Raw genomic sequence first — 20,414 nt, 5'->3', positions numbered from 1 at the left:
TCCTATTTGACTCTCTGCTACAGCAGTTAACACCTTGGCTGCTCTCTTCATAGCTCCATGCCGGCTACCCTGAGGTTCTAGACCTTATATGCACCAGCATAGCATCCAATATTTAGCAAAAATGATACTGACTTTAACTCCAGCATAAAGATGGAGGTCCCTCAAGTGGTCTCTCCCAGATGGACCCACATACATACCAGTTCTTGTGACTCCTTCAAGCTCAAGGCTCCCACATGAATTACTATCTGATCCAGTCTGCAAAAGAGAAACCTCTGTTGCATCACTTGAAGTTTACAAAAGGCTGTGCTATTCTGGTTTGTGCTGGTTTTACCAGTTAGCTAATATCTGGCTAATCTCACTCTTAAGACTAGTGAATTCTACCGTGGTCTACTTTAAATTAATCTGATCAGGGATTTTTTTAAAAAGTCCAGGGAATACAATTTAAGATTCAACCAAGCAATTGACTGATGCTGAAGCTGAAACTCCAATACTTTGGCCACCTGATGCGAAGAACTGACTCATCTGAAAAGACCCTGATGCTGGGAAAGATTCAAGGTGGGAGGAGAAGGAGACAACAGAGGATGAGATTGGATGGCATCACTGACTCAAAGGACATGAGTTTAAGTAAACTCCGGCAGTTGGTGATGGACAGGGAGGCCTGGCATGCTGCAGTCCATGGGGCCGCAAAGAGTCAGACACGACCGAGCGACTGAACTGAACTGAAGCAATAGAATTTTGAAAGCAATAACAGATTAATCAATACTCGAGGGCTTGTTTTGACTACCCTTTGTTAGAGATCCTGCATTTGATGGTGACTGTATACATGAAGATAGGTGTAAAACTGAGATATTTTGGGTTGGAGATAAAAATACAGAGGTTCCTTAAGGAGTACATCCAGGAATCAGTCCTATACAAAACGAACTCGCTGTGAAAAGTTTTTTCCTATCTTGAAAGTCCTCAGGATTTGGCCATGAAAGAGGTTTTCTCTGAGACGCCAATGTTCATCTTTGGATGTGTGCCACAGGGCACCCTGGGAAGAAGCCACACTTAGACTGGTCCTCTGTGGGTAGGATCAATATGACTCAGCTGTAATTCAGTCATGCTGGTGAGTCTTCCAGGGACTCTGAATGACACACGTGCCGCTCTCACGGGATGGAGACGTGTCGTCACTGAGGCCTGAGCACTGAGTCCTCCCATCATCCTTGACTTGTGCTGTCTTAGGTAAAATGGGATCTCACTGGGAAGTCCTGTGATCAGGTCTGCATTTGTAAAGGATAACAGAAGATTTCTGAAAGGAGAAAAGGTGGCTGGCTTTTTACCCTCACCAGCAGCTTTACTGCATGGCTCCCTTAACCCTTTTACTACCCCATCTCCTGGCGTAGGTTAAAACAATCATGCATCTCCTCTCCACCAGGCTGCTGACTCTGTGGCTTTAGTGCAAACTTGCAGTTTCTCAATTCAGGAGGAAAAGACTCCCCAAAGTGTTCTAGCCGCCATGACTTATTCGTTTTCCAAGTCCCTGAAGAGGCTGCTCCAAATCTTGACTTTTCACCTCAAGCTCTAAATTTTACCCCACAACCCCTTTTTCTTGGCAGATGTCCTTGCTCCTTGCTTCCAAGACACCAACGGTAAAGGCACTCTGCACACAGACTCCCTTTTCCCCCTCCTCACCTCCGTGCTTAGCTGTATCCCCTTTTGTGTGTTCCTCCCAGCTTCTTATCTATCTGCTAGAGCTACTCTACCTACATTTGGTTTTATTTCAAGCCCCGCCGAGATCTTCCATCAAAGGCATCGGTTCTCCACTCTCTTTATCTCTTCTCCAGTGGCACTGTCCTTTCAGCATGGAAATGTGTTTAAGACTTTCCTACTGTGAGAGAAATAAACTACCCTTCTTTTAATCTTGGTTCCTCCTCTCTAATCCATTATTCCCTTTCTCCTTCCCTTCATCCCAGCACATTTTAAAAAATAAGTATTTTTAAAATGTATTTCTCTGTGCTGGGTCTTAGTTGCAGTCTGTGTGATCTAGTTTCCAGACTGGGGATTGAACCTGGCCCCCTGTGTTGGGAGTTCAGAGTCTTAGCCACTGGACCATCAGGGAAGTCCCCACCTGCAAAGGTTTTTCTGAGTGTGAGAATAAACTACCCTTACTGGTCCCCTTTCCAGGTGTCTGCTGCATTTGACCCCTTCTGCAGCTGCTTCTGTGACAGTGTGCTCTCTCTGAGGCCACTGGTCATTTCCTGCCTTCTCAATCCTCCATTCTGCAGACTCTCACAGCATCTAACAATTATTAAAACAAATGTTATAATGGACACGGCATTTACTGCAAAAATTACAGTGAATTCTTATATAATCCTTAGTACCATGTGTCAGGCACTGCTTGGCCCTTACCACCACCTTATAGGATGGGTACTATTAACATTCCGGCTTGATAGACAGAGCATAGGGCATTTAAGACCAGCCTGAGCTCACAGAGCTACGGAGAAGCAGAGGCAGCAGCCGACTCAGGCAGTCTGGCCTTCAAGCCCTGCTCTTAATTCCCATGTTCTCTGGATGCTCTATAAGACCTTCCCTCCTGCAGTGACAGGACTCTCTCCTAATCTCCCTCCAACCCTTCTGAGTGTTTTCCGTCTGTGCCCGCTTCACTATCCCCCCGTTTCTGGTGCTTTTCTTTTCTGACCACGCTGGGAGGCATATGGGATCTTAGTTCCCTGACCAGGGATCAAAGCTGCACCCCCGGCAATAGAAGCACAGCTTCCTAAACTGCTAGAACACTAGGGAATTCCCTCTGGTGCTTTTCTTAATGTTTACACTTAGCTATCCTCTTTTCTCACTCCGCCCATGGTCTTTAATTGTTTGGGGCCCAGGATCAGACTGAAAATTGGCTGAAAACGGACAGAAATTGCCTATGTGGACATTCAAGTTTGGCGTACAATTTCAGAGTGCCCAAAGTGCTCCAAGGGTTTCCCAAGTGGCGCTAGTGTTAAAGAACCCACCTGCCAATGCAGGAGATATAAGGGACTCAGATTTGACCCCTGGGTCAGGAATATCCCCTAGAGGAGGGCACAGCAACCCACTCCAGTATTCTTGCCTGGAGAACCCCATGGACAGAGGAGCCTGGCGGGCCATGGTCCCCAGAGCTGCAGAGTCGGACACAACTGAAGCGACTTAGCACACATGCCAGGTGCTCTAAAGCCATTTAAGGATCGGAGACTTAACTCCAGTCTAAGGCACCGTCAATCACTCCCTTCTCTGACCCCTGTTTACACTATTTATCAGAAGGATCAGTGTTAGTTTTCATGGTCTGACATCTCCACTGGATGGTAAGCAACCTGAGGGCAGAGATCCTGTTTTATATCCCCAGCGCCAGCACAGTGCATAACACACAAAGTAGCAGACAACGAATCAAACTTGGTTCATTGCGCCTATTGAATCGACGCAGTTCTATTGGTTTTCCCAGGCATGAATTGAGTGTTATGACAAAAATCCATCATTGCACTGAAGTTTAGAGGATGCAGAAAGCTCCCTAAGACTATGAGAGGAAGCACCACAGAGAGCACGTGGAGTCATGTGCAGAGACAAGACGTGATGGAAGCAACAGACCCACCCTGAGATGGGAAGGATGCTGAGCGGCTCAGCAGAAGGGCCAGCAGCCAACCACCAGGACCCTCTGCCCCTCATCCAAGGACAGGGTACCCACCCCTAGCAAGGGACTGGCCTGGTAAACAGACCAGAGGCAGTTTCCGGTTACATGATGGGATCTCTGAGAGCCGGGAGTGTCTTGCTGCCCTTCCACATGGAAAGGAAGGGCGCTCCTCTCCCCACAAGCTGACCTTGGGTCAGACTTGTGGCCGGAAGGCAGGGAGGCTGTGTCATCTGGGATAGAGCTGTGGTCTCTGTTGCCCTGGCAGATAAGGGAGTTTATCTCGATGGAGCCACTCACTTGTTCCTCCCCTCTGTTACCCACTCCTCCGCGACCCGGCAGCGCTCCGAGATGCTCAGGGACAGGCCTTCTCCCGTCGTGCCGTTCACTGTTCCAAACAGAGAGTCAGTCAGGGGGACCAGCTGATACCTGTCATTCCTCCAGCACCAACGCTGGCAGTGCAGGGGCAGAAACCCCTGCTCAAGAGGAAGGGACACGGAGACACACCGAGGAGAGTCTGGAGCCAGTGGCGTGATGCCATGTTTCCATTCTTCACTTCAGACCCAGTCTTTTGTTCATCTTCATCTTATCAAAAGGACTGGGAAGGTTAGGCATGACTTGTAATTACAAATTTGTCCTTGTTTTCAGGGATAGAGAGTAAGTATTTTAAATGGAGACAGAGATGACTGCCCAGGTTTCAGGCAAGTCTCCGAACATACCAGGCAAGTTCTCTATTTGGGTTTAATGGCAGGAAAACCAATACCACCCAGTACTGGGATGTCCCAGCGGTCCTAAGTGGCGTTTAGTTACGAAGACAACGGTGGGTACTAAAATGACCTCTGTCTAGAGACCTGGGTCCTCGGACTCTTTAATCAATAGAAATTGGTAAGACGCCAGATGAGAATTTCAAGCAAGGCTTTATGGCGGCTTGTGATGCAGCTGGGAGGAGGGAGAACCAGAAACAAGCACCGTTGCTCGCTTCCCAAAGTGGCACGCCGGTCCTTAAAGGGGGTCACAAGAGGGCAGGTCCGTGGGTTGGGCAGGAGGCATAGGTGGTCTGCCCACTTGCTCGTTGTGCAGTCTGGAGGGATCGTGTGCAGCACCCTGCTTTTGCTCCCAGCACCTCAGAAGTGGCCGGTGGCTCGTGGCCTTTTTGTATCTTATTGCTCATAATTTGCCCCAGTTGCACGTGTGCATAGCGATTTTTAGCCCCTTATAGCCTCTTTATAGTCTGTTGCTCTAGGTGCAAGTGCTCTGGTAAAGGGTCTCAGTTCCTGGCCGATTTCAAGCACACTACCAAATTAGATAATCTCTTGATCATCTTTTAGGTCTAAAATTGATGAACCTAAAAATTCACAAATTTTACACTGCTTAGCCAGGCTCAACCATAACCTTTAACACAATAACACTGTGACCTCCAGGCTAGTAATCTGCTTTCCAAGGACTGAGCTCGAGATATGTAGAGCAATCCCTAAAGATGACTTACCAAAGACATTCTTCACTCCCTGTTCCTCTACAAGATAGTCCACATACCGACCAATGACTGAAAAGTTGATTTCTCTGAAAAACACAAAAAATCAGAAAAGAATGTGCATTTATTCTTTTCTAGATTATTCAACCCATGTTATTGTTTAGTCACTAAGTGGTGCTCGACTCTTTTGCAACCCCATGGACTGTAGCCCATCAGGCTCCTCTGTCCATGGAATTTCCCAGGAATACTGCCGTGGGTTGCCATTTCCTCCTCTGGGGATCTTCCTGACACAAGGATCCAACCTGCATCTCTTGCATTGGCAGGCAGATTCTTAACAGCTGAACCAATGCTCTCTCTTGTTAATCTATTCAAATCCACCCAATCAGACTGTGAAATTCTTAGCCTGCTCTGAATAATGCCTGGATTTTTTTCTTCTCTACTCAGCCACATGTGCTTCAATTATGTGAGCAAAATCTTACTAGCTATCCACAAAGGTTTTACATTTAAACTTCATTACAAGTAATAATTAAAAAATAATTACTTAATTATCTTTTGCCCTTTTGGGGAAGAGTGATGGGCTGGGGTGTGGTTAAATGAGAACTTAACATTTTCTGTGTGGCCAGAAGCAATCATTTCTTAGGAAGTAAGAAAATCCAATCTTAGTAACTGAAGAATTTTAGCACTTAATATTTATGACAATAGAGGAAGGCGTAAAGCCATTTATATGTGTTAGCATTAAACTAAAGGGGATTAACAATTGGAAAGGAACTTTGCCATCAGTTTGTCTTTTAAAGTGTCATTTGTGGGACAGCGGTATCAGTGTCTGGGGATATTAGCTGGAAATGATGAGTCCCAGGCCACACACAGTTCTCTTGGTCAGAATCTGCACTGTAACAAGACCTCCAGATGATCTGGATGTGCTTTCCAGTTTGAAAAGTACTGACCTTGTAAAGATCTGATACTTCAGGCAATAAGGGCTCTTTTCCTTAAAATCATATTGAGTTTAAAAATCTAGAAACTGACAGATCAGATAAAGTGACCTGTTCTCAATCAAAATATAGGTGGGGAGGATAGAGAATGAAAACACAAAGGAAAACAGTGGGGCAAGAATGTTGCAGAATGCATGGTTGACAAGAAAACTAAGTATTGATATGAGTTGGCTAGTACTTTTGCATTTTTGTCAGTGGGGCCAGAGAATACTAATTTAATTTTAACCTTATTAACATTCTTTTCATCTTATTAGTCCCTAAAAAAAACAAAAAGAAACCAAAATATCTGAGGCATATAGAAAACATAGACATCAAAGGGTATTTGTCAAAGGAAACAGAACAATAGAGATGAAAACAAAGGATGCCTAGGCAACCACTGCCCACAATGTCCAAGAGACAACCAGTCCAAGCTGCCACTTGGGCAAAGGCACGCTTTAATGTAGTTGAAAGGCCTGCAAGGGGAGCAGGCGCTTTCCATAATGGCTCATGTCCCAGCATCATTAACACTGCCCCTCCCGGCCCTACTTGCTCAAATGTCAAATCCTGGCCTCTCAGTCTCACTGAGCAAGACTCTAAGATGGGTGAGTGGGCTGCCTAGACAATTCATCTCAGGACCCTCGTTTGGGTCAGCTGGACCTGCTCAAATTCTTGAAGTCTCTCTGCTTCAGACATTTGTGACCACTAGGAACCACACCTTTACAACACACTTGCCCCTTGCTGCTTCCGTCGGCTCTTCTCCACCCGGAACAAGCCCTGAGATGCAGGAACAATCAGCAGGGGCTTTGTCTGTGTGACAGTAGCTCTAGTTTTGACCACTGATGTCCACCTACTCATGCAAGCAACCAGGAGACACCTCTGTCAGGCCCCAGGGACTTTCCAATCACGGACCGGAAACTGGAAATAAAGTCACTGGGCGATAGCTTATGCTGGAGTCAGGGATTCAGACACAGTGGCTCCTCCAGACTTTCACTGAAGTCTCAACATCTCCCCATTTCTACCCTGGCCACATACTCACACAGAGAGAGCAGGCCTGGCCTTTTCACCAAGGAGGAGCCTCTAGAGCTCCAGGTGACCGAGACCTAGTAGGCACTGTACTCACTTTAATATGCTTTCTTTTGGTTTAATCTAATGTTTTCCTGGGCTTCCCTGGTGGCTCAGATGGTAAAGAATCTGTCTTCAATGCAGGATACCCAGGTTCGATCCCTGGGTCCGGAAGATCCCTTGGAGAAGAGAATGGCAACCCACTCCACTATTCTTGCCTGAAGAATCCCATGAACACAGCAGCCTGTGGGCTACAGTCCATGGGGTCGTGAAGAGTCAGAGTGACTAACACTTTCACTCTAACACTATTCCATGTATACTTCAGCTTTCAAAATCAGATGGAAGCTACTCATCCTTTTTGGCAAAGTAACTACTCGGTTACTTAGAAACTCCTTTGGGAGAGGAGCAGGAGCTATAACGACCCCACCCTGCCAGAGGCGGAAAGCGTCCTAGTCTGGAAATCTGGGTCACTCGGTTTCCTGCAACAGTTAGAAAGATGACAGTCTACACAAATCCATCTCCAGCGGGCCGGGCCCTTTGACTGGCTGGGTAACAGGTGTGTAGTTACCACAGTGTGTTGTGAAAATTCTCATGAGGAAGTTCAGGGCCTTCGAGGGAGAAAACACAACTTTTTTCCAGACATTTTGGCCAATCTGAAATGGACTCTCTGTTCTAATGACTGTGAACTTGCCCAGTGGAAAAAGTGACTTCTTGAAACAACTAAGGAAAACAAAAGTCCTTCACTCTGATGTAGAAAAAGAAATGAATTGGGCTGGGTAGAGATTGACCTTCCTTTCCAATTAGGCATTAGTCTATAGGATCTTGATTTCATCAACTGCACTAACAGAAGTAACAGCTCTGAGTTGCTATGAAGATTTACGTGGAATATGTCCCTTAAAATGCCCACATGAAGACTAACACATAGTGTTTAGCCAATCAATGTTAGCTTCCTCTCCTCATGAAATTACAGCTAACAAAATTTACCATATGCTGTGTGAAATGCTGAAGATTCAAAGATAAGTAAGATATATGCTCAGTCCCTATGCAGTGTCTGGTACCCAATAAATAACTATACATAAGGGCAGGCAGCTCAAAGCCTGTTGGGTGACTTCCCTTGTTAATCTAGTGGCTAAGACTCCAGGCTCCAAATGAAGGGGGTCCAGGTTTGATCCCTGGTCAGGGAACTAGATCAACACATGCTGCAACCAAGAGTTCCTATGCCACGACTAAAAATCCCACATGTTGAAACAAAGACAGAAGATCCCACATGCTACAACTAAGACCTGGCTCAGCCAGATTGAAGAAAAAAAATATCTTGGTAGAAACACACATGTAACAAAGTTATTATAGTAATCATCATAAACAAGTAATTGTGATATAATATGAAAAGGTAGGCACAGGGTGCTATGAGACCACAGAGGAAGGACTCTATAACTCTTTTTAGGGAAACTGGGGAAGAATAACCAGGGGATGGTTTTGATGGATGAATCAGTTCAGTTCAGTCGCTCAGTCGTGTCCAACTCTTTGCGACCCCATGAATTGCAGCACGCCAGGTCTCCCTGTCCATCACCAATTCCCAGAGTTCACTCAGACTCACATCCATCGAGTCAGTGATGCCATCCAGCCATCTCATCCTCTGTTGTCCCCTTCTCCTCCCGCCCCCAACCCCTCCCAGCATCAGAGTCTTTTCCAATGAGTCAACTCTTCGCAGGTGGTGGCCAAAGTACTGGAGTTTTGGCTTCAGCATCATTCCTTCCAAAGAAATCCCAGGGTTGAGCTCCTTCAGAATGGACTGGTTGGATCTCCTTGCAGTCCAAGGGACTCTCAAGAGTCTTCTCCAACACCACACTTCAAAAGCATCAATTCTTCGGTGCTCAGCTTTCTTCACAGTCCAACTCTCACATCCATACATGACCACTGGGAAAACCACAGCCTTGACTAGACAGATCTTTGTTGGCAAAATAATGTCTCTGATTTTCAATATGCTATCTAGGTTGGTCATAACTTTCCTTCCAAGGGGTAAGCGTCTTTTAATTTCATAGCTGCAGTGACCATCTGCAGTGATTTTTGAGCCCCCCCAAAATAAAGTCTGACACTGTTTCCACTGTTTCCCCATCTATTTCCCATGAAGTGATGGGACCAGATGCCATGATCTTCATTTTCTGAATGTTGAGCTTTAAGCCAACTTTTTTCACTCTCTTCTTTCACTTTCATTAAGAGGCTTTTTAGTTCCTCTTTACTTTCTGCCATAAGGGTGGTGTCATCTGCATATCTGAGGTTATTGATATTTCTCCCAGCAATCTTGATTCCAGCTTGTGCTTCTTGCAGCCCAGCGTTTCTTATGATGTACTCTGCATAGAAATTAAATAAGCAGGGTGACAATATACAGCCTTGACGTACTCCTTTTCCTATTTGGAATCAGTCTGTTGTTCCATGTCCAGTTCTAACTGTTGCTTCCTGACCTACATATAGGTTTCTCAAGAGGCAAGTCAGGTGGTCTGGTATTCCCATCTCTTTCAGAATTTTCCCCAGTTTATTGTGATCCACACAGTCAAAGGCTTTGGCATAGTCAATAAAGCAGAAATAGATGTTTTTCTGGAACTCTCTTGCTTTTTCGATGATCCAGCAGATGTTGGCAATTTGATCTCTGGTTCCTCTGCCTTTTCTAAAACCAGCTGGAACATCTGGAAGTTCACAGTTCACATATTGCTGAAGCCTAGCTTGGAGAATTTTGAGGATTACTTTACTAGAGTGTGAGATGAGTGCAATTGTGCGGTAGTTTGAGCATTCTTTGTCATTGCCTTTCTTTGGGATTGGAATGAAAACTGACCTTTTCCAGTCCTGTGGCCACTGCTGAGTTTTCCAAATTTGCTGGCATATTGAGTGCAGCACTTTGACAGCATTATCTTTCAGGATTTGAAACAGCTCAACTGGAATTCCATCATCTCCACTAGCTTTGTTCGTAGTGATGCTTCCTAAGGCCCACTTGACTTCACATTTCAGGCTGTCTGGCTCTAGGTGAGTGATCACACCATCGCGATTATCTTGGTCATGAAGATCTTTTTTGTATAGTTCTTCTGTGTATTCTTGCCACCTCTTAATATCTTCTGCTTCTGTTAGGTCTCTACCATTTCTGTCCTTTATCGAGCCCATCTTTGCATGAAATGTTCCCTTGGTAGCTCTAATTTTCCTGAAGAGATCTCTAGTCTTTCCCATTCTATTGTTTTCCTCTATTTCTTTGCATTGATCTCTGAGGAAGGCTTTCTTATCTCTTCTTGCTATTCTTTGGAACTCTGCATTCAGATGCTTGTATCTTTCCTTTTCTCCTTTGCTTTTCACTTCTCTTCTTTTCGCAGCTATTTGTAAGGCCTCCTCAGACAGCCATTTTGCTTTTTTGCATTTCTTTTCCAAGGGGATGGTCTTGATCTCTGTCTCCTGTACAATGTCACGAACCTCATTCAATAGTTCATCAGGCACTCTATCTATCAGATCTAGTCCCTTAAATCTATTTCTCACTTCCACTGTATAATCATAAGGGATTTGATTTAGGTCATACCTGAATGGTCTAGTGGTTTTCCCTGCTTTCTTCAATTTGAGTCTGAATTTGGCAATAAGGAGTTCATGATCTGAGCCACAGTCAGCTCCTGGTCTTGTTTTTGCTGACTGTATAGAGCTTCTCCATCTTTGGCTGCAAAGAATATAATCAATCTGATTTCGGTGTTGACCATCTGGTGATGTCCATGTGTAGAGTCTTCTCTTGTGTTGTTGGAAGAAGGTGTTTGCCATGACCAGTGCATTTTCTTGGCAAAACTCTATTAGTCTTTGCCCTGTTTCATTCCATATTCCAAGGCCAGATTTGCCTGTTACTCCAGGTGTTTCTTGACTTCCTACTTTTGCATTCCAGTCCCCTATAATGAAAAGGACATCTTTTTTGGGTGTTAGTTCTAAAAGGTCTTGTAGGTCTTCATAGAACTGTTCAACTTCAGCTTCTTCAGTGTTACTGGTTGGCGCATAGACTTGGGTTAACGTGATATTGAATGATTTGCCTTGGAAATGAACAGAGATCATTCTGTCGTTTTTGAGATTTCATCCAAGTATTGCATTTCGGACTCTTTCGTTGACCATGATGGCTACTCCATTTTTTCTAAGGGATTCCTGCCTGCAGCAGTAGATATAATGGTCATCTGAGTTAAATTCACCCATTCCAGTCCATTTTAGTTCGCTGATTCCTAGAATGTCGACGTTCACTCTTGCCATCTCCTGGTTGACCACTTCCAATTTGCCTTGATTCATGGACCTGACATTCCAGGTTCCTATGCAATATTGCTCTTTACAGCATTGGACCTTGCTTCCATCACCAGTCACATCCACAACTGGGTATTTTTTTCGCTTTGGCTCCATCCCTTCATTCTTTCTGGAGTTATTTGTCCATTGATCTTCAGTAGCATATTGGGCACCTACTGACCTGGGGAGTTCCTCTTTCAGTATCCTATCATTTTGTCTCTTCATACTGTTCATGGGGATCTCAAGGCAAGAATACTGAAGTGGTTTGCCATTCCCTTCTCCAGTGGACCACATTGTGTCAGACCTCTCCACCATGCCCACCCATCTTGGGTGGCCCCACAGAGCATGATTTAGTTTCATTAGCTACCCCACGTCCGAGGTCAGGGGCGGCGGCCGAGAGCGCCAGGCTGCGACAGTGCAGGAGCAGCCAAGAAGAGCTACCCCCGCTGGAGGCCAGGGGCGGCAGCCGGGAGGAGCTGCCCCACGCCCGAGGCCAGGGGTGGTGGCCAGGAGGAGAGACCCCAAGTCCAAGGAGTGGTGGCTGCGTGGGTGCCAGAGGGCCTAGAGGAGCTATTCCACGTTCAAGGTCAGGAGGGGTGGTGGGGAGGAGATATCCCTCGTCCAAGGTAAAGAGCAGCAGTTGCGCTTTGCTGGAGCAGCCATGAAGAGATACCCCACGCCCAAGGTAAGAGAAACCCAAGTAAGATGGTAAGTGTTGCAAGAGGGCAGACACACTGAAACCATACTCACAGAAAACTAGTCAATCTAATCACACTAGGACCACAGCCTTGTCTAACTCAATGATGGATGAATAGACAAGTTCAAATGGAGCAGGGAAAGGAGAGGACGGTGGTAGAAAAAGGCAGAGGATACAAAATGTGTAAAGGCACACAGAGAAGAAAGGGGATGAGGTGTTTTGGGGAAAAGAAATGTAGTAGGAAAGGTAGACTGTAAAGGACTTGCTATGTCATCCCAGGTTCTGGGCTTCAACCAGTTGATGCCGGGCTTCAATGTGCTAAAGAATCATTCAGGGACACTGCTAAAATACAGGTTCTAGTTCAGTGGTGTGTAGCCGCACCCGAGATACTGCATTTCTACCAAGTTCCTATGTGATGTTGGAGCCAACGCTCCATGGACCATGTGAGTAGCAAGGCTTAGACAAAATGGACTTTGGAGAGAGTCTTAGAGAGTAAATCTAATTTGTCGTTGTTCAGTCGCCAAGTCATGTCCGACCCTGTGACCTCATGGACTGCAGCAAACCAGGCCTCCCTGTCCCCCACCATCTCCTGGAATTTGCCCAGGTTCATGTTCATCAAATGATTATATTCATTTATTAGGAAACTCACTGGACTACAGTGTGGAGGATGGACTGGAGTTGCAGGTACTCAGAAATTCTTACTTAATGGAGACCACCACTCTATCCCTAATAACCTAACACTAGAGAACTGTGGACTCTCAGCATTTGAATGGCCTTAGAGATTATGTGGTTGAATTCTGTCTCCTTACAAAATATGAGAGAACTTTTACAAGGTGAATAGAGCTCCCCAGGGTCAGACAGCTAATGGTGTCAGAGCTGGGGGTTAGGAACCCAGATATTCTAACTAAAATCTATTTAACCATGTTTTTTTCCTGCCAACTTCCTCACTTTAGGACATCAACTTATGTTCAGAGTTGAATCACTAGAATTATGAAGAAAAAAGAAACTTCAGCCATTCTGAATTATGGAGGCCGTGGTTTAAGAGCTAGGTTAGGAAGCCTCCTATGTTGGTAGGTCACTGGGCAGAATTTCTAGGTGTTAGATTCCATGTGGCTCTTCTTTCTGTCCTGTCTCTTAGAAAACATGTCAGAAAAACAGATTCTCTTGTGGGCAAGTTAGGTTAATATCTACCTGCTCTTGGTGGGTGCTCCAAACCTGCTTCATAGCTATAGGAATGTTTAGATGGACCAGAAAGATGGAGAGAAAAGGGAACTGACAAAACTTACATGCCTACTATGTACCATGTACTTACACACATTTTGATTTAATTTAAATTCTTACAAGGCCCTTATAAAAACACATTTTTATTTCACACTTCAGGAAAAGAGGGTCCTAGAAGAGAAAAGAATTCATGAAGAAAAAGAGGAAATAGTGAATGGAGGCAACAGGGCTAGAAGTATTTGGGAAACACAGAAAGATCCAGAAAAGCAGAGTCATTTTAGTTATCTCTAATATGTGTGGGTCCTGGTATCCCAGGGAAACAGCAGGATAGAGTGAAAACACAGACGCTGCAAGGGTTCCAGATGAACAAGCAGGACTTTGAAGAAAGCCATTTCTAGGCTAAGAGGGATCTGATTAAAAAGGTTAAAGTAGCACCAACCAGATGCAGTGTTCTGAGCTTGCAAACAGGATCTTACTCCATAACAGGAAGTAAATCCTGTCTGCTCATGCAATCACATGACTGCTGTTTTATCGGCCCAACAAGTAGCTGACACATCGAGAAAGAGCTGACTTCAGTCTTTCTTAGAGCTTGTGGAAATGGAGAGGCAACAGAAAAAAAAAATGCTATTAACCATGCCATCTCAGCAAGAATTTTACTTAGACCTAGTAAAGATGTGATTTTTGAGAATCTTAGAAGTTAAAATGTTTGAACTCCAATGGCCTAAGGGAAAACTAATACAGCCAACTCTGAATTAAGAATAGTAAAAGTCATAAGAAATGTCATCCACTTTAAAGGGATAGGGTTAAGGTTTGTAAAAATTCAGTAACAGAAGACCAAAAACATAAGTCTCATTTAAAGGCTAATAGAATACGTCATCTTCCATTTATCCCTTATGCCGCAATAGCAATTCAAACTAATTAACCTAAGCACATGCTGACCCTGTGCTAAACACTATTAATGGATTATCTCATTTTAATACTCATAACTCCATAATGTAGGTATGGCTGCAATTAAATGGAGGAAGAAAGGAGAAGCTTTTCTTCTAACATGTCAAAAACAGATCCAGAAGGTGGACAAATCCCCACTGTGTTAATGGTAACATTCAGGGAGGATTTATATACTGCTCATGGATGCCCGGGGCACATGACCACTCTCTGCTAGTACCACCATACTATTCATCTGGAAAATGCTTGCTTGGGTAACAATTTCTCAGCAATCATCTGTTATTACCTCCCTTTTGCAAGCTCCCCATCATTTAACCAATGTTGAAATGAGTCTATAAAACATGCCTTAAGGGGGCCATCTGGCAGAAACCTTCCCCGCTTTCTTCAGGGTAGGACATTTCATCACGTCCATGAACAGTCTAGACACAGCTTCTAGAGGCCAGAGCTTGATATCAAATCCTGCTAAAATGAGATTTTCCTCACCCAACTCCACTGGTCTTATTTGGAATGGGCAGGGCTCTGATAAAATGCAAGCAGAATTTTGCTTTGTGGGGCTACGGACACTGGGAAGAAGGGGAGCTGCCATATATTATCTCATCTCCCTTGGCACTGCCTGGGATATAGAGACCTCTTCTCTGACCTGGGCTCAGAGACACTGTAGGGGTGGAAGATGCAGAGGTCAAGCCACCGCTACTATGGAGACCTCTGGATCATTATGGTGGAGAGAGATCCCTTCAGTCCCAAATCATAGTTACCCATGCTCAGTCATCGGCGTGATGGTCGCAGCAACAAGACCTTGCAGCTTCTTCTTTGGGGAGGCCATCGAGTTGCTGAAATGTCTGGAAAACATATAATGTCCTTCCTGTCTTCGAGAAATGTCAATTAATGATAAACTCTGGGGCAAAGTCCATTCCTACACAGTTTAGAACTGTGAAAAATGCTTACAAGTTTACAAACACAGAGCAAATGAGAGGAATGTAAAATGTGAGAGCTTTACACTATAAAGGAGGAAACTATATTTTAAAGACAGCAGAGATGGAGACAAGAGGGTAATGTTTTAGGAAAATACCACTGGAAAGGACTCCCAGGTTATCTATACAGATGACCAAGGCAGTTTGAAACCTCAGAGAGCAGGGATGAAAAACAGCAGAAGAAAGAATATGAATCAAATTCAGCAAGGTCAAATACATTACTCAGGTTGAAATCTAGTCAGGAGAAAAGGGACAGTCTTATGTCTTTTCATAACTTCATATGGTTGAGCAAGACTCTCCCCTAAGACCAGTATTTAAGCCTTAAAAGGCTTCAGTGTGAGCTACATGATTATCATTAGATTTACCTAACTATCCTTTCATATTCTAGTTTTAATCAGTTTTTCCCTGTTTCCCTGGCTTTAGTAAATCACATCACAAATACGACATTCACCTCTTCCCCACTAGACCAAGCTCCCCCATGACAGGAAATAGATTTCATTTGTCTCTGCTTTCCCTGAACTGAGTGCTCTGTTGGACACCTTGTGTTCAATTAAAAAGTGATGGATATGTGAGTGATTGGGCTTCCCTGGTGGCTCAGATGGTAAAGAGTCTGCCTGCAGTGCGGGAGACCCAGGTTCAATCCCTGGGTCAGGAAGATCCCCTGGAGAAGGAAATGGCAACCCACTCCAGTACTCTTGCCTGGAAAATCCCATGGATGGAGGAGCCTGGCAGGCTACAGTCCATGGGGTCGCAAAGAGTTGGACACAACTGAGTGACTTCACTTTCTTCTTTCTATGTGAGTGATTGAATGAGGTGTCCAGATTATAGCTGGATGATTACTTCCACAGAGATCTCTGCTGAGACAATGAACCTCTCAAACACTCATTTGGGGTAAAAGGATCCCTCACCACCTGGCTGAGAATGTACCTGCTCATAACCAGCATAAAAAAGCCAAGAAGTTACCCAAAACAGGCAAAGAGAGGCATCAAGCATCCTGGTTAATAGCCTAGATTCCACAGGAGGCTACCTGGTTCATCTCCCACCTCTGCCATTTAACTAGTTACAGAAGCACTATTAATTTTTGAGCTGGAGGACATGAAAATTTGAAGGCACACATGCAAAATCTAACAATTGAAGAAGAAAATAAAACATAATCAGACAGTATTTGGTGACAATTATACAAACGATGTTTGGCTTTGTGAAAAGTTAGTGATGTCTATAATTAACAAGAGAGAGTATATTATAGTTCTGAAGTGAAAGTGAAGTCGCTCAGTTGTGTCCGACTCTTTGCGACCCCGTGGACTGTAGCCTACCAGGCTTCTCTGTCCATGGGATTCTCCAGGCTAGAATACTGGAGGGGGTTACCATTTCCTTCTCCAGGGGATCTTCCTGACTCAGGGATAGAACCCGGGTCTCACGCATTGGTGGTAGATGCTTTAACCTCTGAGCCACAGGGATGCCCCATTATAGTTCTGAGGTCACTTTAAAAAACCAAATGCCAGACTCCCTCGTGGTGCAACAGGTAAGAATCCACCTGCCAACACAGAGGACATAGGTTCGATCCCTGGTCTGCGAAGATTCCACGTGCTTTTAAACAACTAAGCCTGTGCACATCCACTGAGCCTGAGCTCTAGAGCCCCAAAGCTACAACTCGAGCCTGTGCTTCGCAACAAGAGCCACTGCAATGAGAAGCCGGCACGCCCGCAAGGAAGAGTAGCCTCCCCTTGCTCGCCACAACTAGAGAAAGTCCACGCACAGCAACAAAGACCTAGAGCACCAAAAAAAAGAAAACAAAAAAACACCAATGCCCACTATGCTTACATTTGACCCACATAACGTAATATTATGGACTATCCTATTGTGTTCATTTTTTATAACTGTTAATCTCATCTCCCCAAATAGGAACATAAACTTCCAGAGTACAGAGATCACTTCTACTTTTTCTGTATCCCCTAAGATCCTGGCTCAAGTGAGCTCTTGCAGCTAGAAACAGGACAGAACAAGGACAAAAACATGAAAGGGTACAGGTGGCAAAGCATATTGTTTTTGTGGCTGGCCAATGGTGATACCTCCCCTTACAAAGAGATACATCCCTGGTGAGCTCTGCTCCTGAAATTAAGCCCAAAGCCTTCGAGTAGTTTTGCTCTGTACTGAAGGGCAACAAAGGGAACCTTACCAGATATAAAGGATACTAGGATTTCTCTGACTTCTCCTAGTTTGAAGATGACACTAAATCCTGTTGGAAGTTTTGAAAGAGAAATGTAATCACCTGGCCCATGGGGAAAATGCAAGGTCAAGAACACAGGACCCTGTCTACCCTAGAGGAAGGTCTGAGCACCAAATGAGGCTGACGCTGTGTCCACTGCACACCGTCAACTGCACGCATCCTCCTCCTGCACGCATCCTCCTCCTGCACACATCTCAACTCAGGACAGCCTAAAGCAAACCTGCCATCTGATCATCTAAACACTGTCTTTGTTTGCTCCTTACAGTAGCAGGGTTAGAGCTCTAGGTCTGGAGTCAGACTTCCTGCATCCACATCCTGGCTCCACCACTTACCAGCTGGGTGACCTCAGGACTACTATTTAACCTCTCTGTGCTTCAGGTTCCCCTTCAGTAAACGGGGATAACAGTAATCACTTTTCATAGGGGTGCTGAGAGAATTACATGAATTGATTCTTGTAAAGTGATTAACAGTGCCAGGCTGCCAGGCACATAGTGAGCACAGGTTCAGCCCCCTCCGTGAAGTCTTGCCTGCTGACTATAGAAGAGAATAGGCAGCTTTCCTTTATCAGCACTGTTTCCTGTCATCTCAGCTCCGTCCGCACCACCTCCCCAACACTGGCTACTCTTTTCTATTCAGGGACTAAGTCATTTCCTTTCCATTGGTTATCTTCTTTCCCTGCAACCCTTCCCGCTCCCCTTACTGTCCCTCTCATAACTTACACATCGTTAATCACCTCTTATCTAGACCAATGGGCACAACTCCATATTAAAGGGGCTCAAGAAGGTTCAAGAGATAAAAGTTCAGAGAGCTAGGTTCCATATCAAGTCTCCTAGAGGCCGTACACTCTAGATTTCCATATTCTTGTGCTTTCAGCTGCATTTATTTCATATTTAGGGCAGTTGCAAGGATATTCTTAGGATGGTCAAAAGCCTGGACTGGCAAGATAGAAAGACTTATCTATCTATCAGTGTCTCAAATTAAGCGCACTTAAATACAGCTTGCTTTGTTAAAAAATATGAGGCTTGGGATAAGAGTTGGGAATCACTGTCCTAACCCCAACTCTCTTCTCCAACATAGGCAGGCTACCAGATTAACCTAGTAGCTCAGACATTTCTGATCTTGATTTGGCCCTGCTCAGAAAACACTAATTAACTTCTTCCTGGCTTCCATGGGACAAATACCCAATTTCCTGGTCTATTATCTCTGCAGAGATCTCCCCACACCTGAAGTGCCCCAGTCCAACTGGTCCCTGGTGCTCTGTTGCAACCGACCTTGTCCTGGCTCGCCTGTTCTCCCACCCAGGATGGCAGTATCTCCCATTTCAGCCCCTTCAGTATAACCAACTTTTGGACATTCTCTGATCTCCTAAATGAAAATAGTTTCTTACTCTTTTAGAATTCCCTCAAACATTTGCTTTTCACTAAAAACTACATCAGAGATAAGTAGTTCTGGCTCTTCTTTTCCAGTGTAAACCGTCAAGAGGAAAGAAGGGTTCAAAAATCTATCTTTGTGTGGAGCAATACACTAAATAAATGAGCAGTTTGCTGGCTTTAGAAACCATGAAAATGCTTCAGGAAGCGAAGTGAAGTAAAAGTCGCTCAGTCTTGTCTGACTCTTTGCGACCCCATGGACTATACAGTCCATGGAGTTCTCCAGGCCAGAATACTGGAGTGGGGTAGCCTTTCCCTCCTCCAGGGAGGAGGGACCTTCCCAACCCAGCGATCGAACCCAGGTCTCCTGCATTGCAGGCGGATTCTTTACCAGCTGAGTCACAAGGGAAAATAAATGAGCAAAGTTTACTGGCTTTGCAAACTGTGAAACCGCTTCAGGAAGAGATGGAGTTAAAAAAAAAAATCACAACCCTGGTAACTGAGAATGATCCGTATTTTGTAAATAGGAGTATTTAGAATATCATTACTTAAACACTTATTACTCTCGAAATCTTAACACCTCTTTCCACAGACAAGAATCCTTAGTGCAAAGAATTCAAGCTGCCTAAGTCAAGCTCTCTTAAAAGAACAAAGTTAAAAAAAATCGCTGGGGGAGGAAGAGGAAGATGCAGTTCTAGGCGTGGAGAGTCACTCGAAAGACAGAAATGGAGAAACTAAACACACAAAAATGCAGAAATACAGCGTCCCATCAAATGAAGGGACTGTATCACAATTCCTAAACTCTCTTCTCCCCAGTGGCTGACTCTGATCATTTTAAAAAAAGGATCCTTGAGGCCCGGCTCTCCGGTCTGGACAGAACCTAGCGGAGTGGGTCCCCCTTCCCGTCCGTCCGTCCGGACTACCCCCGGGCCGGACTACCCCCGGGCCGGGAGGGTGTCGCGTTCACGCTCCCCCAGACTCCATTTCCCAGCTCCCCAGCCTTGACCTTCGCGTCTGGCCGTCACGGTCTCACCCACCCCCGAGTCCACTCCCCGACGCTCCTCTGCGCTCATTCCCTGTCTGTCGGTCTCCATGCGTCCGTCCGTCGGTGCGTCCGTCCACGCCGCCCGGGCGCGCTCACCCAGCCGCCGCGAGGCCGCCTGCGCCGCTGCGCTCCGGCTCCCAGGGGCGTTCTTTATCGCGGCAGCCGCGCACCACGTGCCCGCCCCGCCCGGCCCGGGAGCTGCAGCTCCTCCCGCGCCGCCCGCGGCGCAAGGCCGGGCGCACAGGTGGAGTTCCCTCTTCCCGGGGTGCCCCTGCCAACGCTGGGGTCTGGCTGCGCACAGCCGCGCAGCTCCGGCTCCCCAACAGTTGTGAGCAGCTGGGTTCTCCGAGCGCGCGCTCATCCCGTCCGTCCTGCACCTCCCCTCAGGTGCAGCCACACCTATCTTTTCTTTTTCATCTGCTGGGCCGGTTCTTCCCCTTCTGGGCTCCTTTCTGTGTTAACCTGCCTTCTGCCCGAAGCCCTGCAACAACGGATTTGGAAATTCGGGCTGCT

The 20,414-nt window shown here is 45.6% G+C and overlaps 1 protein-coding gene across 6 annotated transcripts in view; it reads right to left on the bottom strand.

Annotated features, from left to right (window-relative positions):
• NPL (N-acetylneuraminate pyruvate lyase) overlaps positions 1-20,014 on the bottom strand; it is a 44,458-nt gene extending 24,444 nt beyond the window's left edge. For 3 of the 6 annotated variants that reach the window (XM_068985878.1, XM_068985880.1, XM_068985882.1), the window contains exons 1-5: positions 19,998-20,014; positions 15,044-15,127; positions 5,127-5,200; positions 3,941-4,028; positions 198-255 (exon numbers count right to left, since the gene is read on the bottom strand). In XM_068985878.1, the coding sequence (XP_068841979.1) occupies positions 198-255; positions 3,941-4,028; positions 5,127-5,200; positions 15,044-15,111 (288 nt within the window). In that variant the 5' untranslated portion in view covers positions 15,112-15,127; positions 19,998-20,014. The other 3 variants (XM_068985879.1, XM_068985881.1, XM_068985883.1) reach the window with 3 other exon arrangements.
• Positions 20,015-20,414: the final 400 nt, after the last annotated feature.

This window comes from Capricornis sumatraensis, chromosome 14 (assembly GCF_032405125.1).
Source record: "Capricornis sumatraensis isolate serow.1 chromosome 14, serow.2, whole genome shotgun sequence".
Classification (NCBI taxonomy): Eukaryota; Metazoa; Chordata; class Mammalia; order Artiodactyla; family Bovidae; genus Capricornis; species Capricornis sumatraensis.
The sequence above is the reverse complement of the archived record's forward strand: the minus strand, read 5'-3'. Positions and strand labels throughout refer to the sequence as shown.